The 20,580-nt window shown below is 43.1% G+C and overlaps 1 protein-coding gene across 5 annotated transcripts in view; it reads right to left on the reverse strand.

Annotated features, from left to right (window-relative positions):
* ADD1 (adducin 1) overlaps positions 1-20,580 on the reverse strand; it is an 89,661-nt gene that overhangs the window by 32,684 nt on the left and 36,397 nt on the right. Inside the window, exons 2-4 of one of the 5 annotated variants that reach the window (XM_035005433.1) lie at positions 14,738-14,907; positions 11,976-12,190; positions 6,735-6,897 (exon numbers count right to left, since the gene is read on the reverse strand). In XM_035005433.1, the coding sequence (XP_034861324.1) occupies positions 6,735-6,897; positions 11,976-12,170 (358 nt within the window). In that variant the 5' untranslated portion in view covers positions 12,171-12,190; positions 14,738-14,907. Of the gene's footprint in view, positions 1-6,734; positions 6,898-11,975; positions 12,265-14,737; positions 14,908-20,580 lie in introns of those variants that run through there. The other 4 variants (XM_035005434.1, XM_035005435.1, XM_035005436.1 and 1 more) reach the window with 4 other exon arrangements.

Below are 20,580 nucleotides of genomic sequence, written 5' to 3' on the forward strand. Positions count from 1 at the left end.
AACATAGGTCAACCACCTACTTTAGATCTTTAATTCTTAAAAATTGCTTTTTAGAAGAGTTTCAGAAGATGGTAGCAGTGATAGTATAGTTTTTGAATCTTATTAAATCTCTTATCCCAACCCTACACACAAAAAATTAGCTAGACCAACTAAGATATCAAAGCCAAAAACCTAAGGATGATATCTACAACACTAGGTAATAAGGTAGACCCACGAAACTGAAAATATAATTGGGTAGGAATGACATAGACAGAGTGTAGGACATCAGCATCTCTGTAGGAGGAAGCAGAAGGAATCATGGGCCATTTGCCAAACTCCCAAAAGAACTACCAGGAACTTACTACAAAGCTCAGAGGGCCAATTTGAGAACAGCAGCTAAAACCAAGAGCTCTGCACACATAAATCCTTAAAAATTCTCCAAACTAGCCATTTAAAATTGACTTTCAGGACAAAGTCTCACACTAAGAAATCTGTGGTAATTAGAACCCAAACTGACTAGCACAGAACTATTAAGAAAACAGGCGAAGAGTCCAGATAAAAGCAAGGAAGGGGAACAGAACACAATTGCTTCAATAAACTGCCATATTTTGTAGCACTTCACAAAAACAACAGAAGAGGGAGCTCTAGAGCCATGACATTAGAAAAGCTTTTCTGAACCAGAATCCTCCAAGAAAACTAATTTCACGGAATAATGAACAGAAAGGGGTGCCTGGGTGGCTCAGTCGTTAAGCATCTGCCTTCGGCTCAGGTCATGATCCCAGGGTCCTGGCACTGAGCTCCACCATTGGGCTCTGTGGTCAGTGGGCAGTCTGCTTGTCCTTCTCCCTCTCCTTCTGCCCCTCTCTCCCCCTGCTTGTGCTCTAAAATAAATAAACAAAAATCTTTTTAAAAAAAATGAACAGAAAAATATCATGATCAAATACCATACAAAAATTATATCAAGAAAAAAGAGCAGAATCACATCCCTACAGATAGAAAGACATGTCCACAAAAGAAAACTATAACCTGTTATTTCATAACATGGTAAAGAAAGGTATTAAGAAAACAATAAAAGATAGGAAAAAACATTTAATATAATTAGAAAAACTCAGAAATGAGGGCTAGAACATAAAAGGAGTTAGATATAAATGAAAATATAATTTTATTTATTTTATTTTTTTTTAAGATTATTTATTTATTTATTCATAAGAGACAGAGAGAGAGAGAGAGAGGCAGAGGGAGAAGAAGGCTCCCTGCTGAGCAGGGAGCCCGATGCGGGATTCGATCCCAGGAGTCTGGGATCATGACCTGATCTGAAGGCAGATGCTTAACCATCTGAGCCACCCAGGCGCCCAAAAATATAATTTTAAAAATAAATACTAAACTCAAAGTAGAAGAAAAGAATGTGAAAAGGAGAATTTTTTTAAATCATAAAGAAATGAAGCAATAAACTGGACTTGAGAACAAGTGACAGTTAAAGAAGACGAAGAAACTCCAACATGCACACAACAGAGTCTGGGCAGTAGGAAACAAAAGGGAACAGGATAAACACTAAAAACCAATTCAATGTTGCTATAACACAAAAGATCTGGAAGAGCATGTCATCTGAGAAAATTAACCAGGATGACTGATGCTAAGACATATTCTGGTAAAACTGCTGGTCTCTAAAGAAAAAGCAAAGTACTCTGAACATCCAGAAAAAGAGACCAAGTCACCTACATGGAAAGATTATCTTCAATTTTAACAGCAATGCTTTGAGCCAGAAGAAAATTATCTATTTAAAATACATAAAATATGGGCGCCTGGGTGGCTCAGTTGGTTAAGCGACTGCCTTCGGCTCAGGTCATGATCCTGGAGTCCCGGGATCAAGTCCCGCATCGGGCTCCCTGCTCGGCAGGGAGTCTGCTTCTCCCTCTGACCTTCCCCCCTCTCATGTGCTCTCTCTCACTCTCTCAAATAAATGAATAAATAAATAAATAAAATCTTAAAATACATAAAATAGGAAATGTGAGTCTAGGGTCTAACTAACCAAACCAAATTCATATGGCCACATAAAGGCCACAGCACGCAAGAACTCGGAGTACTGTTTCCACAAGCGCTTCCTGAGAAGGCTACTGCAAAAGGCACCTCAGGCAACCAAAATGAGTAGGGGTACACTGATACGAGGATGGCGCTGAGCATTAAATATATATTTATTACAGAATGAAGTTATTAATTATAATACTAAATGAGTGTTATAAGAGGGAGATCATGTTGTGTAATGGTTATATGCTCTGACAACATATAATGTAACTATTTTCAATCATGAAGAGAGAACATATTATTGGTAGAGTATCGCTATCATGTGTGATATATGGGAAAAACAAATGAGTGATTATGTACTATTCTGGTTTTGTTATTCCCGTTGTCCTTAAAAACCAGAATTCTTGTTGTGGAAGAGAGGAATGTAAGTGTTAGAAGAGATCAGGTAAAAACCCCTTAGTACTGAATTTTAATTGGAATTATGAGTATAATTCCACTATATACTTAAAATTCCAACGTGCCAACAATATGCCATATAATTCACAAGGTAATAATATATTTCCTAGTTCTATCCACTAAAAAGGCCTAGAAAGAATGACTAACCCAGTAGCAATGAGTATTCCGTAGTACCCAGACTAATTTCCATTTTCCACAAAAACAAAGATTTCTTTTTGAAATGGCCAATTCCAGACCTGGGGCAGGAAATATACTCAGTGACAGCCTAGAACACCTCCTCACAGGGGATGGCTTGGAAAGTCAAAGACTAGTAGGCTCAGGAGTCAACCCGGAGGGACTTCCACTGATCAGAAAGGATAACTGCAATGTTCTGAAACACATTAAATATACTGAAATCTATGAGTTCAAAATAATACTAAAAAATAATAATTGGTCATCTTAGAAACAATGACAGGAAACCAACTTATTTTGAAAAGGGTATATATAAACTGTACCACTGGGTAACCAAAAAAAAGTTGAGAAGAAGCTCCTTTTCTTATGTGCATACCTGATTTCTTTTTTTTTTTTTTTTTTTTTAAGGTTTTATTTATTTGAGAAAGAGAGGGAAAGCAAGAGAGAGCGCGCACTAGTCGGGGGTGGGGGACAGAGGGAGAGGAGAAACGGGCTCCCTGCTCAGCTGGGAGGTTCCCCTCGAACACGCAGTGAGTGATAGGGAAGGGGGTGGCCCCTTTCCAGCTATGCCCCATTTCCAGGGAAGTTTCTCTTGATAGAAATATTCTAGTTAATAAATACAAAGAAGGAATGATAGCATTAAAACATCATCTTGGAACCTTTATTAAATTAATGGACCTACATATTGAGCATCAATGGCTGCTAACAATGCAAAAAGAACAACCAGACTATGTGCCTACTGACAGAACACAGAACCACCTACAGAGATAGGCTTTGCCAAAAAACTGAATCCAAACACAATCAAGCATCTAGATCCAACTACCAACTTACTGTAAATACAGAAGACAAAAGAACATGTTAGCAGTACCATGGAGATGGAATCAGCAAAATTCAGACCATAGCAAATTCTACAGGTCAACAAACCCGTTTTATTTTTTTTAAAGATTTTATTTATATTTGTCAGAGAGAGAGAGAAAGAACACAAGCAGGGGGAGTGGCAGGCAGAGGGAGAAGCAGGCTCCCCGCTGAGCAAGGAGCCCGATGCGGTACTTCATCCCAGGACTCTGGGGATCATGACCTGAGCCGAAGGCAGACATTTAATCAACTAAGCCACCCACGGGGCACCTGGGTGGCTCAGTCGTTAAGAGTCTGCCTTCGGCTCAGGTCATGATCCCAGGGTCCTGGGATCGAGCCCCACACCGGGCTCCGCACTCTGCGGGAAGCCTGCTTCTCCCTCTCCCATTCCCCCTGCTTGTGTTCCCTCTTTCACTATCTCTGTCAAATAAATAAATAAAATCTTAAAAAAAAAAAAAAAAACCTAAGCCACCCAGGAGTCCCTCTTTGTTTTTAAAGATTCATTTATTTGAGAGACACAGAGAGAGAGAGAGAGAAAGAGAGCAAGCGCGAGAGAGGGGAGGGGCAGAGGGGGAGAGAGAGTCCCAAGCAGTCTCCTCACTGAGCAAGGAGCCCGATGCCAGGCTCAATCTCACAATTCTGAGATCATGACCTGAGCCGAAATCAAGAGTCAGACATTCAACTGACCTAGCCACCGAGGCACCCTTCCTCCTTACACATTAAGTTTAAAGAAAATGGGTTTGGGGCGCCTGGGTGGCTTACTCGGTTTGGCCTCGGACTCTAGGTTTCAGCTCAGGTCATGATCTCTGGGTCGTGAGACTAAGCCCTACATTAGGCTCTGCGCTCAGCAGGGAGTCTGCTTGAGATTCTCTCCCTCTCCCTCCCTCTCCCTCCTTCTCCCTCTGCCTTTCTCCCTGCCCGTACAAGTACACCCATCCCTCTCTAAATATAAATAAATGTTAAAAAAAAAAAAAAAAGAAAGTGTAAGGAGGGAAAAAAAGAGAGATAAAGGGTTAAACTATAGCCTGAAAAAGGCTAAAGAGATAGTACTAAAAATAGACAAAAACTAAACCCCAATATTTAGGGATGACCATTTGGGTAATGAAACCATGAAGAAAAGCAAGGCAGTAGTTACAAGTCAAGATGGAGTTTCCTGGGATGCTTAGCTGGCTCATTTGGTGGAACATGTAACTCCTGATCTCCAGGTTGTAAGTTTGAACCCCACGTTGGGTGTAGAGATTACTTAAAAATAAAATTAATGGATCTACGTATTGAGTATCAATGGCTGCTAACAACGCCTGGGTGGCTCAGTCCGTTAAGCATCTGACTTCAACTCAGGTGATGATCTCACATTCTTGGGATCGAGCCCCGCAATGTCAGGCTCCCTGCTCAGTGGGGAGCCTGTTTCTCCCTCTGCCCCTCCGCCTGCTCATGCTCTCTCTCTCAAATAAATAAATAAAATCTATTAAAAATAAATAAATTTGGGGCGCCTAGGTGGCTCAGTTGGTTATGCGTCTGCCTTCAGCTCAGGTCATGATCCCAGGGTCCTGGGATCGAGCCCCACGTCAGGCTCCCTGCTCAGCAGGAAGCCTGCTTCTCCCTCTCCCACTCACCCTGCTTGTGTTCCCTCTCTCGCTGTGTCTCTGTCAAATAAATAAATAAAATCTTTTAAAAAAATAAAAAATAAATAAATTTTAAAAATAAAATACAATCTTTAAAAAAGATAGCATTTCCTTCCGAGAGGATGATAGGGGAGATGCAAGCAATCAATACCCTTAATTTCTTTCTTAACCCGGGTGGGAGTTATAAAGTGTACACCTTAATATCATGTGTAAGTTACATATCATTTGTTCTATGCCATCTACATATATTTTACAACAAAGGTTGTAATAATTTGTTTTTAAAATTTGTATCTTGAAGAAACATACTATTAGATATAATTAAAATTAATTAGATTTCTTCCTCTTTTTTTGGTGTGGCATTACTGCCATAAAATTTCCTTTTCTCTAATTAGAAGATAATATGCAAGTAAATACATTACATCATCCTTTTATCTAATTCATACGAGACAGCACTAGAATCCATTAAGAATTGTGTGAATGCAAGAAAACCTGATTACAGTTTGACTTCAGAGTAAAAGTTTGAGCTAGTAAATTAAATGTTATTCTCATCATTTGCTGGACATTAACAAGGCATCACTCTGGTGGGTCTCAGTCAACTTCTAAGAATACCATGGAACTGACAGGGAAATAGCAAATGCCTGGTGACCTAACAGAAACCACTGGCATATGCTGGCCCATCAGAAGCTGACTATCCAACTGCAACTGTCAGGTATCGGTCCAGGACGCAGTACACAGTAGGTCAGAGTAGCTACCCTGGGTTCACCCTGTCATGTTAACGTTTACAAATTCAACAGCCACGGCAAAGCTCCTCCACCTCTGCACAGCTAACCATTATTTGCTCATGTTCACCCATCCAAATTCTCCCCCCAGCTTGCTTTTGGAATTTCTATGTTTCTCACCAACTTGCAAGCAGCAGTAAGGAATGGTGGATAGATGCTGGCCTGGCTGAAATAAGTTCAGGCAAAATTAATGTGCTACTCCACAAGCACTGTTTCTGATTAGTTTTAGTTCACAAAGGGTCTTGTTGGCTCATAAAAAAGGGCGCCATCTCGGCGCGTCTGGCTCTGTCGGTGAAGCGCCAGCCTTCGGCTCAGGTCATGATCCCAGGGTCCCAAGATCGAGTCCCACATCGGGCTCCCTGCTCAGCAGGAAGCTGCTTCTCCCTCTCCCTCTCTCCCTCTGTGCGCATGCTCTCTAATAATAAAATCTTTAAGAAAAAATAAAAAAATTTTAAAAAGGGAGCCCTCGGGCGCCTGGGTGGCTCAGTCATTGGGCGTCTGCCTTCGGCTCGGGTCATGGTCCCGGGGTCCTGGGATCGAGCCCCGCATCGGGCTCCTTGCTCCTCGGGGAGCCTGCTTCTCTCTCTCCCACTCCCCCTGCTTGTGTTCCCTCTCTCGCTATGTCTCTGTCAAATAAATAAATAAAATCTTTAAAAAAAAAAAAAAAAAGGAGCCCTCTACATTGAAGACATTTTCACACTTACAGCCTATCTTTCACTATAACTAATACATTAATTTTCAAAAAACTCAGTTCTATGTATTACAATGTACACTGATCTATCTCACGTGAGAACAGGAAATGTAAACCCACAAAATGGTGGAATCTGTACCAGAGTCAGGAAGTACTCACTCATGTTCAAGGCCGCCATCCCCCCTTGCGGAGCTGCGGGGTAGACGTTCGGCACGTTCGCAGTCATGAAGTCCGCCATCTGCTGTAGCGCCAACAGGCCTGTGGGGTTCTTCCCCTTCTTAAACTGTTCCTGTATCATCGATTCCAACTCTTCACAGAAAGCCTAATAAAAGGCAAATCGAAACAGTGAGACGCTATCCACGCCTTGGGACGCTATCCACAGTGGGACGCTATCCACACAGACTGCCTTTTTGCTTGTTTTCATCCAGGGCTGGAATAGTAAATGGATATTCTCATATATTACCACTCGGAGCATCAATTGCTACATTATTTCTAGAAAAGTAAACAACACGAATGCTGAAAAATCTGAACACTCATTCTATCGCTAATAATCTTTTCGAAAGAAAGAATCAGGGATATGCTAAAAGATGAATTCATATGGATGTTCATGCCAGAAGGACTGACAAAAAGGTAAGCAGGTAACAGTTGACATATGAAACTGCAGAAAACTGGTTACACACACACAAATCCACCTTACAATGGAATTCTATGCACATGGTCAACATGAAAGGCTTAGAAAAATTAAATGACATAAAATTGCTCTTGATATATTTTTGATTGTGAAATGGTTGTAAATCAACAGAATCAGTGTTTTGTAAGAGTGAATACGTATCTAAACATAGAAGACTAAAGTAAATACATCCAAATGTTCACTATAATTATCTTAGTGATGGAATTATTAGCAATTTTCATGTTCTACTTTGTACTTCAGTATTTTCTTCAAAATGGTTTTTTTAAAATAGATTCTCTTAGTTACTTTTTAAAAGTTGAAAAAGAGATCCTAAAACAATCCTTTATCAAATAATCCTAATTTTTTTAAAAAGATCCTAAATTAGGCAAAAGGATTAAGTTGGGTTGATGGTGATTTAATATAAAGTCACTACTGAAACAATACAGGTTAATTTATAGCTTTGCTTTCCCAAACCGCATTGAAGTAATTTTTCACATATCCTATAAAGAAATATCTTATCAAATAAATACTATTTAACATGAAAATTGAGCTCACTGAATGAACATCCACATCTGATTATAAACACTCTGAGGGTTTCTGGATGATTCTATATTAAACTTCTAGTTTTTCACTGCTTGAATGAAAAGCTGAAGAGATATAATGCCCAGGGACAGTCTGAGCATAGCTATCACTTGCAGGAAGCAAGCAACACATGTATGACATTTAATACAATGGTATAAAACAATGTAAGGAACCAAGAGCTGCCAGAGGAACCCCTGTTTACCATATGACAAATGATGTCACAAATCATATTCTGTGGGAGTGAAGGAGGGAGGAGAAAGCTGACGGGCTTTGACTGCCAAGAAGAAGTCAATCGGGCGCCTGGGTGGCTCAGTCGTTAGGCGTCTGCCTTCGGTTCTGGTCATGATCCCAGGGTCCTGGGATCGAGCCCCGCATTGGGCTCCCTGCTCGGCGGGAAGCCTGCTTCTCCCTCTCCCACTCCCCCTGCTTGTGTTCCTGCTCTCACTATGTCTCTCTCTGTCAAATAAATAAATAAAAAATCTTTAAAAAAAAAAAAAAAGAAATCAATCAACAAAACACAGTTTCTCAGCCATCTCTGTTATCAACACCGAAGGCAATGATATAGACAGATATGCAGACACAGGATAAAGGGATACAGACAGATGCAGAGAGCCTCACTAAAGGTCACAGAGTACGCTGGGCACAGAGGAGGCAAGAGTTGCATAAAACGAGCCCCATCCTCACGGGCCCTCAATCTGAAAAATCAAACCATCTACTTCCACGGTTTCCAAAACCGCAGATGTATCTATGGGAAGCTCAATTTAACATGCATGTACCATGTATGTACACCATATAACTCAGCACACGTACATAAGTAAGAGGTGCTGTTCTAAGCACTGAAGACACGCAGCTAGAAAAAATGGTCCTTGCCATCACGGAACTTAAAGCTTAGCATGTAACACACAAAAAGAAAGACAGGGTGCAAGAAGCCCTCCGTACCCACAGCATCCCTGATGACCTACATGTGCAGTAAGGAGCTGAGTGCAGCAGTGGCCAGTGAGGGCCTGGAGCCACCCATCCAGACCCCAGAGTCTAGCTCCAGCAAGCAGTCACCGGCCAGTGACCCTGTGTGCTACCTTGGTACCAACTCCCAATGGTTCAACATCCACACCCTCACCTCTCAGCGAACTGCCTGCCTCTCCTCCAATTACCCTGTCCTCCAACTCACCCGGGCATCCCATGTGCATGAGCATGTCCTAGACATGCTCTTGCCTAGTAAACTGTGCCCCAAGCATGGGTTCCCCAAACACCCCCTACTAGCATCCAGCTCACGATTTCTTCAACCCCACCGTGACCCCAACACCTGTCCACCATCCCTTACCTTCCCTGCGTCCTGACCTCCCTCACCCAGCTTAGAGCCTTGGTTTAACATTATAATCATTCCGTTGCTCACACCTGCAACTCTCTACCATTTCACCTGGCAAAACCCCCAACCCTGGTTAAATTCAACCCTTCACTCTTTCTACTCATGCGGCTGAAAGTGGCTGGAGCAGGGGGAGGGGGGACGAGGAGACCATGCTGTGTCATCTCACTATAAATTCATGACCCTAACCTGAGTATGCCCTTCACACTAACCCAAGGACAGACCATCCCCTCACCTACTCTCACACCTTCTCTCTCCTCACACCTCCCCGGGCCCGTTCTCAGCAGGTGACCCCACTTACGATTCCGAGAACAGAGGATCAACCTGAAGAAAACTCTCTCGAGCTCCCTCCAGCATCTACCCAACCATCGGCATCTGTGCCCACAGGGTGGGCCTTCCCACTGCCTGCAGTGGCTCAACTCTTATGCTCCTAAAACCAAGATTCCAGCACCAGTACCTTACTAGGAAGCAATCCCAGGCTTTCTGGTCTTTCAGCTTATTCAGATCCGTGACCAATGATGCTGACTATGTGTGTCCTAGACGACCTGTGGCTGGGGGCCCGTACAGCACCCAGACACACTAGGTGCCGTAAGCTGACTTTCTGCACTCTGCCCCCAGTGATGTTTACTTCATTTCTTGTGGCTTTTACATAGGAAACTGCTCAAGCCAAAAGTCTAGATGTTCCCTGATTTCTTTCTTCCTCTTACCTCTTCCTTGCCACCCATCAGCAAGTCCTACTGATCCTACCCTCAAAATAAAATTCAAAAATTTACTGCAACCTCCTGCTTGGAAGACGGCTTTCTCTCTTGCCCCATACAATACTTTTTCTTTTTTTTTTAAGTAGGCTCCACACCCAAAGTGGGGCTTGAACTCACAACCCTGAGATTAACAGTCACATACTCTACAAACCGAGCTAGCCAGGCACCCCTATAATACTCTTTCTATACCAAACCCAGAATGAGTTCTTTAAAAACTAAATTGTGCCAGGGGCACCTGGGTGGCTCAGTCAGTTAAACATCTGACTCTTGATTTCAGCTCAGGTCATGATCTCAGGGTCATGAGATTGAGCCCCAAGTCCAGCTCCAGCTCGGTGTGGAGCCTGCTTAAGATTCTCTTGCTCACGCTGCGCCCCCCACCCCCTACCCTCTGCTCACACGCTCTAAGAAAATAAAATAAAACTGAATAGTGCCATTCCTGTCTGCAGCCCTCTGATGACTCTCTACTCTGAATGCAAAACAAACTCCTGACCCGAGCCTACAGAGCCTTCCAGGACCTGCCCCCTCCCTGACGCCTCCTGTGCTCAGACCACACTGGTGCCTTGTGACTCTCCAAGCCCATCCAGCTCATCCCTAAACTACGGATTTCACTAGCTGCCCCTCAACTGGAACACTGCTCCCCCCATCCCTGCATGGCCGGCTCCTTCCGCTCATTCAGATTCAGGTGAAACCTCCCTTCCTCAGAGAGGCCGCTTCCAACCACCACTCAATCTAATCACCCCACTGCTTCCTGTACTGAGCTTCTGTTTGTTGTTTCTTGTTACACCTCCTTTGAGAAGGGTGTGAAGTCTGAGACTTGACCCAGGTGCTTACACAGGTGTTATGCACATGTCAAAATTCACCAAGCGGTACACGTAAGATCTGCACACATTCCTAAGTTATACTTCCACAATATGCAAAGAGTAATAATAACCAAACAAAACCTATTAGAGTTAGAGGGCTTATTTGTCCTGTTCACTGCTAACTCTCCAGGTTCTCTGAACAGCGTATAAAAGATAATCAAACATTAAAAAAATTCAATGGGGGCGCCTGGGTGGCTCAGTCGTTAAGTGTCTGCCTTCGGTTCGGGTCATGATCCCAGGGTCCTGGGATTGAGCCCCGCATCGGGCTCCCTGCTCGGCGGGAAGCTTGCTTCTCCCTCTCCCACTCCCCCTGCTTGTGTTCCCCTCTCGCTGTGTCTCTCTCTGTCAAATAAATAAAATCTTTTAAAAAATAAATAAATAAATAAATAAATAATAAAAATAAAAAAATTCAATGAATATCTGCCAAATGACACCCCGAAGTTTTAAGGGAACAAAACAATATTAGAAGGGAAAAAAAGAATAAAGCACATACAAGGGCAGCAAGCACCAACATGAGGAAGCGATGGAGACAGAACTCCTTTATGTAAGGACGCAAACAGAAGACAGTGGGCATGCTTGTGGCTTAAAGTGCTCATGTCACGGGGCACCTGGGTGGCTCAGTCGTTAGACGTCTGCCTTCAGCTCAGGTCGTGATCCTAGAGTCCTGGGATCAAGCCCCACGTCACGCTCCCTGCTCAGCAGGAAGTGTGCTTCTCCCTCTGCCTCTGCCTCTCTCCCCTGCTCATGTTCTCTCTCTGTCTCTCTCAAATGAATAAATAAAATCTTAAAAAAAAAATTGCTGGTGTCACTAAAGGTAAAACCAATCAATGATGAGGTCCTGTTAAGGCCTACCAAGTGCCTGGCACCAAGCGAGGCGGTCTGGAGGGAAGAGTTATTTTTAAAGGGTCCCAAAATAAAGTGACTCTCTGGAGAAGTAGTGAGAGGGTAAAAAGGAGAAGCAAGCACCTCCTCTCCTTTATGACACTGAAGATCTCTCATTTATTCTGCCTGATAACTTGAACTGAACAGAATTCTTCCCATGCACATACACACGAGGCACAGACTTCCAAGGTGGGAATGCAGGGACTCTGGCACACATAACAGAGCTAAGAGCTGAAGTATCAGAGAAGGAAGAAGACCCTTATACAGAGAGAAGGTTTCTCTTACAGGACTCTGGAGGATCATGGACACCCTCTTCTTCTGCTCCATCATATTGAAGTCCTGGCGAAGGTCTGGTGCCATGTTCCTCTCTCGCAAATACTCTGGATTGTTCTCATCCACCCTGTCGAAGTACCGCTCCTTGTGAGGGGCTGTGGTCGGGGGTGGTGAGGTCACCACGGCGGCCCGAGTGTCACCATTCATTGCACACTCTTTCTTGGTTCCTACAGAATCAAAATACAAGAAAGTCTTGTGTTTGAATCAATGTCCAATAGCATTTCATCACAAGCACATCAGCCTGACAAACACAATCTTCAGCGTGAGAACATTATGAGTGACTGAGTTGGAGCCATGACGTGCGAGGCTTCTTTGTGACCTCGGAGGCACATGGCTCATCAGCCATCTCCCACCCTTCTACTGACCAATGGCATTTTTCGTCCTCGCCATTGTTCTTGGGTAGACAACAGGAGAACAAGCTCACAAAGCTTTTATGTCCTCTGTCAAACTGAAAAAGAACTAGATACTGAAATTTTTAAAAAGATTTTATTTATTTGTCAGAGAGAGAGAGAGTACACGAGCAGGGGGAGTGGCAGAGGCAGAAGGAGAAGCAGGCTCTCCACTGAGCAGGGAGCCCCATGTGGGGCTCGATCCCAGGACCCCGGATCATGACCTGAGCCGAAAGCAGGTGCTTAACCGACTGAGCCACCCAGGTGCCCCGAGATATTGAATTTTGACAAGATAGTTTAAGTCATGATGCTGTCCCAAACAGACAGGACCTACCAACAGCAACACAGTTCATTTCTGGAGAAATCTGATTTATGATATTTTCCCAAAAATGTGTCAGTAGTGATTTTGCAAAGGATTCTCCAAACAGATCAATAAGAAAGCAGCTGCTCCCACATCTGTATTCATGCAGATGGGAAATGCTCCTCATCAGATCTTTTCAGTTGAAAGAACAGCAGGTACTGAAAATGTCAACACGCCCTAATTTGTGACTAACCTAAAAGATGCCCAAATGACTCAAATTTAAAGGTCTGTTATTATGGCTACTTACACTCTTTTTAATCCCACTCTTTTATTTGAAATGATGTTCAAATACTAAATTATATTCATCTTTAACTACTAAATCTCTAAAGAGCATCCTTCACTAAGCATACAAAGAGTTTCATTTCTATTGCTGACAGCTCTAACTATATATATGAAGTATTTACTGAGCATCTATTATGTCTCGCCACTGGGCCAGGCATAAAAAGTGATCAGACACTCTGCTCACCTTGGGGAAGTTGGGCTTACAGACTCACTGAGAAGGAAAGGGGGTTGGTTCAGAAGTCATCAGCACAGAGACAGCAGCTAAGGCCGGAGAGGAGAGAAACTGGCTAGCGGAACACCCAGTGAGAAGGAGCAGAACCAGCACCTGCGGCAGTCCCCCACCCTTAGCAGTATACAAATAAACACTTTTTGAATCATTTAAGAACAAGAAGGGAAGGATGAAGAGACAAGGTGAGAGAGACTCAGGAGCCACACGCAGAGTTGTAATGGTGAGTCAACAACAGTTCCTCAGGCCACACAGGGTGAGCAAGGAAGAGATTTTAAAGAGTTGATTAAATGAGCAACTCAAACGCAATCAGAGCCCTTTCCTTACCCAGCATATAAAAATTCATTCCAAATGGGGCACAGGCCTAAACAGAACAGCAAAATCCATAAAATTCTTAGAAGAAAACACAGGAGTAAATCTATGAGACTTCAGGTCAGGCAGTTCTATATGACATCACAAGAGGACAAGCAAAAGGAAGAAAAAAAAGATAAATTGCACTTCCTCAAAATTAAAAATGTCTGTGCGTCAAAGGACACGTAAGTAAAGAGACAGCTACAGAATGGGAGGAAATATTTGAAAATCATGTATCTTTGAAGAGATCTACATCCAGAATGTATAAAGAACTCTTATAACTTAATCATTACAATCACAATGAAAAAAAAAAGAAACTTGAAAACCATCACGCGGCCTCAGTGGATGCCACAAAGAACACAAGAGCCAAGCAGCTGAGGCTGCCTACATTCCCGATGCACAAAATCATGAGACATGAGTAAGATAATGACTTTAAGCTGGGAAGCCCCCAGCCTGCAGTTCACACTGCAAGAGTGCTGAAACAATGGTGATGAGGGGAGGGAGAAGCCATCGGCTCTCACGTGTCCCGATCCTCTGCCTCCATGTGTGTGGATCCACTACTGTTTTCCTCACTTGACAGATGAGGGGACTCAGGTCAGTCAGCTCTGAAGCAGCAGGGCTAGGATTCAAACTGCTGGCCATCTGGCAGCAGAGCTTTTGTTCTTAACCTCGAAGCCATACTGTAAATAGTGAGGAGGACAGGGGCTGGGGCAGAAGCTGCAATGCGGGGAACAATGGCCCCAAAGGGATGAGAAGGGATGAAATCAAGGGCCTGAGATTGTGCAGGTCTCATGAGCTCCCAAGTCTCACCAATGTCACTGAACTTGGACCACAACGGGAATAGCAAGGCTCTAAAGAAGAGTTTATATAAAAATATCTTATGGTACCAACAGCCAAAGAATCAGTTGGAGGAAACCCCCCCTTTTTTTAAGACAAATCAATTTGGATATTGCTCTTCTGAAACCTAAAGATATGATAGAAATAACAGTATGCTTAAAGTGACACTATTTCAAGGACTCAAAGACGAAGTATGAAAATAATCAGGGACTAAAAGTCAACGCAGAATAAATAAACCAAGAACCTGAATGTAGTCTTTAAAACTTACTCTTCTCTAAATGTATCCTTTAAATTTTTAGTTTAATCTGTTCACTTTAATCTAGTTTGTTCTAAAAGAATGACACAAAGAACAAAACAATGGTTGTCTGACATTTCTTCATCAGATGTAAAAGAAGCTGAACGTTCTGAGCCGATGACACAAAAGTTCTACTTCAATGTCTGAAAAACAAGAAAAGGAGAAGAATATACAGCATTGTTATTTCTCTATCACTAAATGAGTCCCCATCTGAAGCTATTTTCACCAGTGAATAAGGACCTGGGCAACAATGTAGAGGCAATGGTAGCCATTTCTTGTCCCAGAGCTGACTCACGGGATCTCTGAAAAATGAGATAAGGCAGAGACCGCTCTTATGACAGCTGCCGTGCAAATGGGATAAGATGAAGACTGCAGACTAGATATACACGTGTTCCTTCCTTCAACAAGGAAGTCTATAAACTTAAATCAAAATACACATATTCTGAGCCCAGTAATCAAGAAAAAACATCATTCCATTTTTATAGCACAAACCTGTACTTAGTTTTTGTCAATTATGCCTTCAACTTTCATTACCCTAGTTTGTTTTTTTCTTTTTAATTTACTCATTTGAGACAGAGAGATACAGAGAGAGAGAGAGAGTAGAAGCAGTGGGGAGAGGCAGAGGGAGAAGCAGACTCCCCGCCGAGCGGGGCTCGATCCCAGGACCTGAAGATCATGACCTGAGCCAAAGGCAGACGCTTAACGACCGAGCCACCCAGGCGCCCCTCATTACCCTAGTTTTTAAGAGCATGTTAAGACAGCAAATTTTTCTAGAAAGATCTCTACAAATAAGTTATTACTTAATCCAAATTTTTTTTTAAAGATTTTATTTATTTATTTGACAGAGAGATAGAGAGCACAGATAGTCAGAATGGCAGGCAGAGGAAGAGGGAGAAGCAGACTCCCCGCTGTGCAGTAAGCCCGATGCGGGGCTCGATCCCAGGGCCCTGGGATCATGACCTGAGCCGAAGGCAGACGCTTAACCGACTGAGCCACTCAGGTGCCCCTTAATCCAAATTTTTAAAAAAGAAATGGGAAAATACAGATGTAAAGAAAAATTCTGGCAACATTAGAGTATTTTTAAAATAATTTAAAAGGTATTGGGGCGCCTGGGTGGTGCAGTTAGGCATCCAACTCTTTTTTTTTTTTTAAAGATTTTATTTATTTATTTGAGAGAGAGACAGAGATAGCGAGAGAGAGAATAAGCGGGGAGGAGAGGGAGAAGCAGACTCCCACTGAGCAGGGAGCCTGATGCAGGACTCGATCCCAGGACTCTGGGATCATGACCTGAGCCAAAGGCAGACACTTAACCGAATGAGCCACCCAGGCGCCCCCCAACTCTTGATTTCAGTTCAGGTCATGATCTAGGGGTCATGAGACTGAGCCCTGATTCAGGCTCCACACTCAGCGGGGAGTCTGCTAGAGATTCTCTCTCTCTCCCGCTCTCCCCCTCCCCCCATGCTCGCTCACTCCCTAATAAATAAATCTTTAAAAAATAATAATATAGTAATATGAAAGGTAGTAACAAGCCCACTAGTTGTAAACGTCTAACAGTACACTACTGGTCACAAAATCAATATTAAAATCTGCTCAATGCAATATTCTGAAGTTATAAAGATCTTTGGCATAACATACATAAGAGATTATAACATTTAAGTGAAAAACTATAAAATTTCCTATTCTATTCTGTAATCTTACCACTACTATAATTATGACACACAGACAAGATGACACAATGGCAAATGAGCTGTACTAAAGCTGAATAAATTGATTAAAGAGAAGTGCAGATCAGTGTTTCTCTATCTCCATCAAGCCACTATAATTTTACCCGTGTAAAAATTTTAAGATTTCACTAATCTTAATATGTTGCTACCTAAATCAAAGGAACCTTGGGAACAATCCTTTCAAATAAACATACACACACTCAAAAGAACCCAAAGGTCTGGATGAACCCTGACAACTGAGCTTGGCCTGTCCACATGACATCTCACATCCACCCTGCCCACGTCACTCCTGGACACACAACAGCCTCCTAATTAGTTTCTCTACTCCTTGTCTCCCAACAACCCCCTCACCAACCCATTCCCCCAGAGAGACCAGGGAGTTTCAAGGTTATGCCTGGTGTCAGCACTCACTCCCCTGCTTAAAACCTGATGGCTAATAAAAGGACTGTGGCTGAGTCCTGATCTAAATCTAATAATGACATTTGAGACAGACATCTGAACACCAACCAGACCTGGATGGCATTAAGGAATTATTATTAACAAGTTTTAGGTGTGATATTATTATAGTTATATTAGATATATAAGATACATGCAGAAATACTTATAGATGAAATAATAAATTACCTAAAGCTTCTCGGGGCGGGGAGGGGGGGGGGGGAGTACGGATTACACAAAACAAACAAGACGGGCCACGCGCTAATAATGTTGAAGCCGGATAAAGGATAAAGCAGGATTCACCATAGTATTCTGTCTATTCTGTGCTGTCTGAAAGGCTCCATAATTTTCCCTGTTCTTAGAATAAAGCACCTCAAGACCTTACATAAGCTGGTCCATGCCTGCCTTCAGATGAACACATTTCAGCAAGTTCTTTCACACAGAAACCACTGAAAATGGGATGAAAGGATATTTTAAGATTAACATCCCTTGTCTAATGTCCCACAAGACACCACTGTGCCTTGTATGTTATTTACTGATCTGGAAATAACAAAGTGTGTCCTGGAATATTCTTTCTTACCAAAGTTATTCTAACCCCAGGATGATCCATCCCAATGTGTAACTAAACCTTAGATCAGAAACTAGACAAATTTTCGTTTCTCTAAAATATCTATGAGCTCATTCTAAAGCTTGTGGGCCGATTCAATTACTTCTTCACATCTCCCTTCCAGCACAAACATTTTGCTAATGGCTAACTATTCCAGCCATTCACTTGACTTACTTCTGAATCCCTAAAGGCAGAACACTCAAACCAAAGGCTGAAACAAGAAGTGGACATTAACAAAATCCTCTGGATCAAGTGTCTGCTAGAAGACCCAGAGGGTCATATCAGTTTCTAAATATTCTTAAAACATTTCTCAGAAACCATGACTGCCAGGTAATAATGAATTATTGCTCCAAAGAAAATAAACAAGAAGGTATCAAAAATGCTCAGTCATAAAAGTGGTAGTTTTTGCTGGTGTCCTTGGCCACCTGATACCCAACTCCAGACAGCCTTTGGAGTCAGTAGGAGAATAAGAGAAGTGACCTCTGTGCTACCTTCCTTTACCTCTATTATCTCCTGGTGCTTAACAGATCTCCACTACTGCTTCCCCATTATGTGCAAGGCCCTGGAGATAAAAAGTTGCAAAATGAGTAGATGATAGACAAATAAATGTAATCAAATAGTCTTGCTGCCATGACAGAAACCCACTTACGTATCAGCAAGGGAAAAGTGTCTGATGGTGGGAGGCAGAAAGAGCAGAGTGAGGGTGTTATGGGTTGAACTGTGTTCCCCCAAAATACATCTTATTTGGAACAGGATCACTGAAGATGTAATTAGTTAAAATGAGGTCATACTGGAACAGTATGGGCCCCTCATCCAATATGACCGGCGTCCTTATAAAAAGAGAACATTTAGGGGCGCCTGGGTGGCTCAGTCGTTAAGCGTCTGCCTTCGGCTCAGGTCATGATCCCAGGGTCCTGGGATCGAGCCCCGCATCGAGCTCCCTGCTCCACGGGAAGCCTGCTTCTCCCTCTCTCACTCCCCCTGCTTGTGTTCCCTCCCTCGCTGTGTGTCTCTCTCTGTCAAAGAAATAAATAAAATCTTAAAAAAAAAAAAAAAGAACATTTAGATACAGACACAAATACATGGAGAAGGCCATGTGAAGATGAAGGTAGAAGTCAGCTGAGATGACGCATCTACAAGCCAAGGAACACCAACGATTACCAGAAAGTTACCAGCAACTGGTGGAAAGGCCTGGAACAGATTCATCGTCATGGCCTCAGAAGGAATCAACCCTACTGATGCCGTGATCTTGCATTTTTGGCCTCCAGAACTGAGACACAAAGAATTTCTGTTGTATGAGCCACCCAGGCTATGATACTTTGTCCTGGCGGCCCCAAGAAACTAATATAGAGGATTGTCCGGAAAGCTTCACAGGAGAGATGCTTTCACAGCGAAGCAGTTGCTTCCAGGTGCACGGGACAGGTGGCAGTCACCTGGTGAACGAACATCTACTGAGCCTTCAGAGAGCAGCAGAGCCAGCACGGTGAGTGAGCGGTCAATGTCCCTGCTTTCACGCTTGCTGCCTGGCACCCAGCAGGAAGGTGCTTAAGGAGCTTTTAATGCCCTACCTGAACTGTTCTCTCTTCCAAACCTTTCAGCCCTGCTCATTCTCAAGATCTAAATATATCCTGCTCTATGAAGCGTCCCCAAGCCCCTGAGCTTGGTGCTTGGCCTGCTGTGTTTTGTTTTGTTTTTTAATTTTTTTTTTTTTAAGATTTTATTTATTTATTCATGAGAGACAGAGAGAGAGAGAGAGGCAGAGGGAGAAGCAGGCTCCCAAGGAGCAGGGAGCCCGATGCGGGACTCAATCCCAGGACCCTGGGATCATGACCTGAGCCGAAGGCAGACGCTTAACCATCTGAGCCACCCAGGCGCCCCAGGCCTGCTGTGTTCTGAGGTATTTTACTCTGACCTCTCTTCAGCCATTTTCCAACAGGATCAGACATCTGTGTGTATGTTCGCTCCATCACCAGTCTGTGGGCCCACAGAGAACAGGACACTCAATCTCTAACTCATTTTTGTAAATAAGCCCTGGGAGAGTAGGGACTCAAGAAAGACTTTGTTCCTGCAGTAGGCTACCCGCTACAAGGGACATCCTAACTTCTCTGGAAGGGCTCCATGAGGTTTCCACCCAGAACCAAACTGCATCATCAGGACACACTCAATGAAATAAATGGCAGACTCACCCAAAACAAAACAAAAAATGTAGTTACGAGAAGTGATGAACGTGTTAACTTGATTGTGAGAATCATTTCACAGTGTATATGCTTATCAAATCATCAGACTGTACACTTTAAATATATTACAATTTTGTCAATTGTACTCAACTACCTCAATAAAACTGGGGGAAAAGCTTTAAAAAATGTGGAGTCTTTGCTGGAAAGAGTGACAAGCTTTTCAACAGGAGAAGCTGACACTGATGGATAAGCTCAGGCGAAGGACAGGGCCCAGTGCTGCAGAGACCGTCCACGCCCTGTCCAGCGCCTCAGGTGGAAAAGCAAAAGAGACATGAAAACTCCAGCCAGAAATTCATGATGAACTGTTAGCAACTGGGTTGCTATGCCAGTCAACGAAAGAGGAGTCCCTAGTATCTCCTGGCAGGAGGGAGTCCAACATTAGAGCTCTCTCCCAAATTAAACAGAACACAACCATAATGAGTTATACCCCTCACGGCTCACATTACTAGCCTCGTTCTCCACTTCCCCTAATGGACAAACACCCACCTTATGTTTAAGATTCTTCTTCACAGGTTCAGGCTGACTGTTGGCCTACTTGGGACCTCAAAGTTAAGTAAAAGCCTTTAATTACTCTGATCGGATCATTTCTATTCCTGTGTCTCCAGATGTTCTCTTGCAGATGAAACTGCTCAAAAGTCCCCTTTAAAATAATCACTGCTTACTATGTGTAAAGTGCTGATTTAAAACTCAATTGTAGGGGCGCCTGGGTGGCTCAGTCAGTTGAGCGTCTGACTCTTGATTTCAGCTGTCATGACTTCAGGGTCCTGGGATAGAGTCCTGCGTAGGGGGGGGGGGGTCCCCGTTCAGCAGGGA

Source organism: Mirounga leonina, unplaced genomic scaffold (genome assembly GCF_011800145.1).
Source record: "Mirounga leonina isolate KUSES-001 unplaced genomic scaffold, KU_Mleo_1.0 Mir_129, whole genome shotgun sequence".
Lineage (NCBI taxonomy): Eukaryota > Metazoa > Chordata > Mammalia > Carnivora > Phocidae > Mirounga > Mirounga leonina.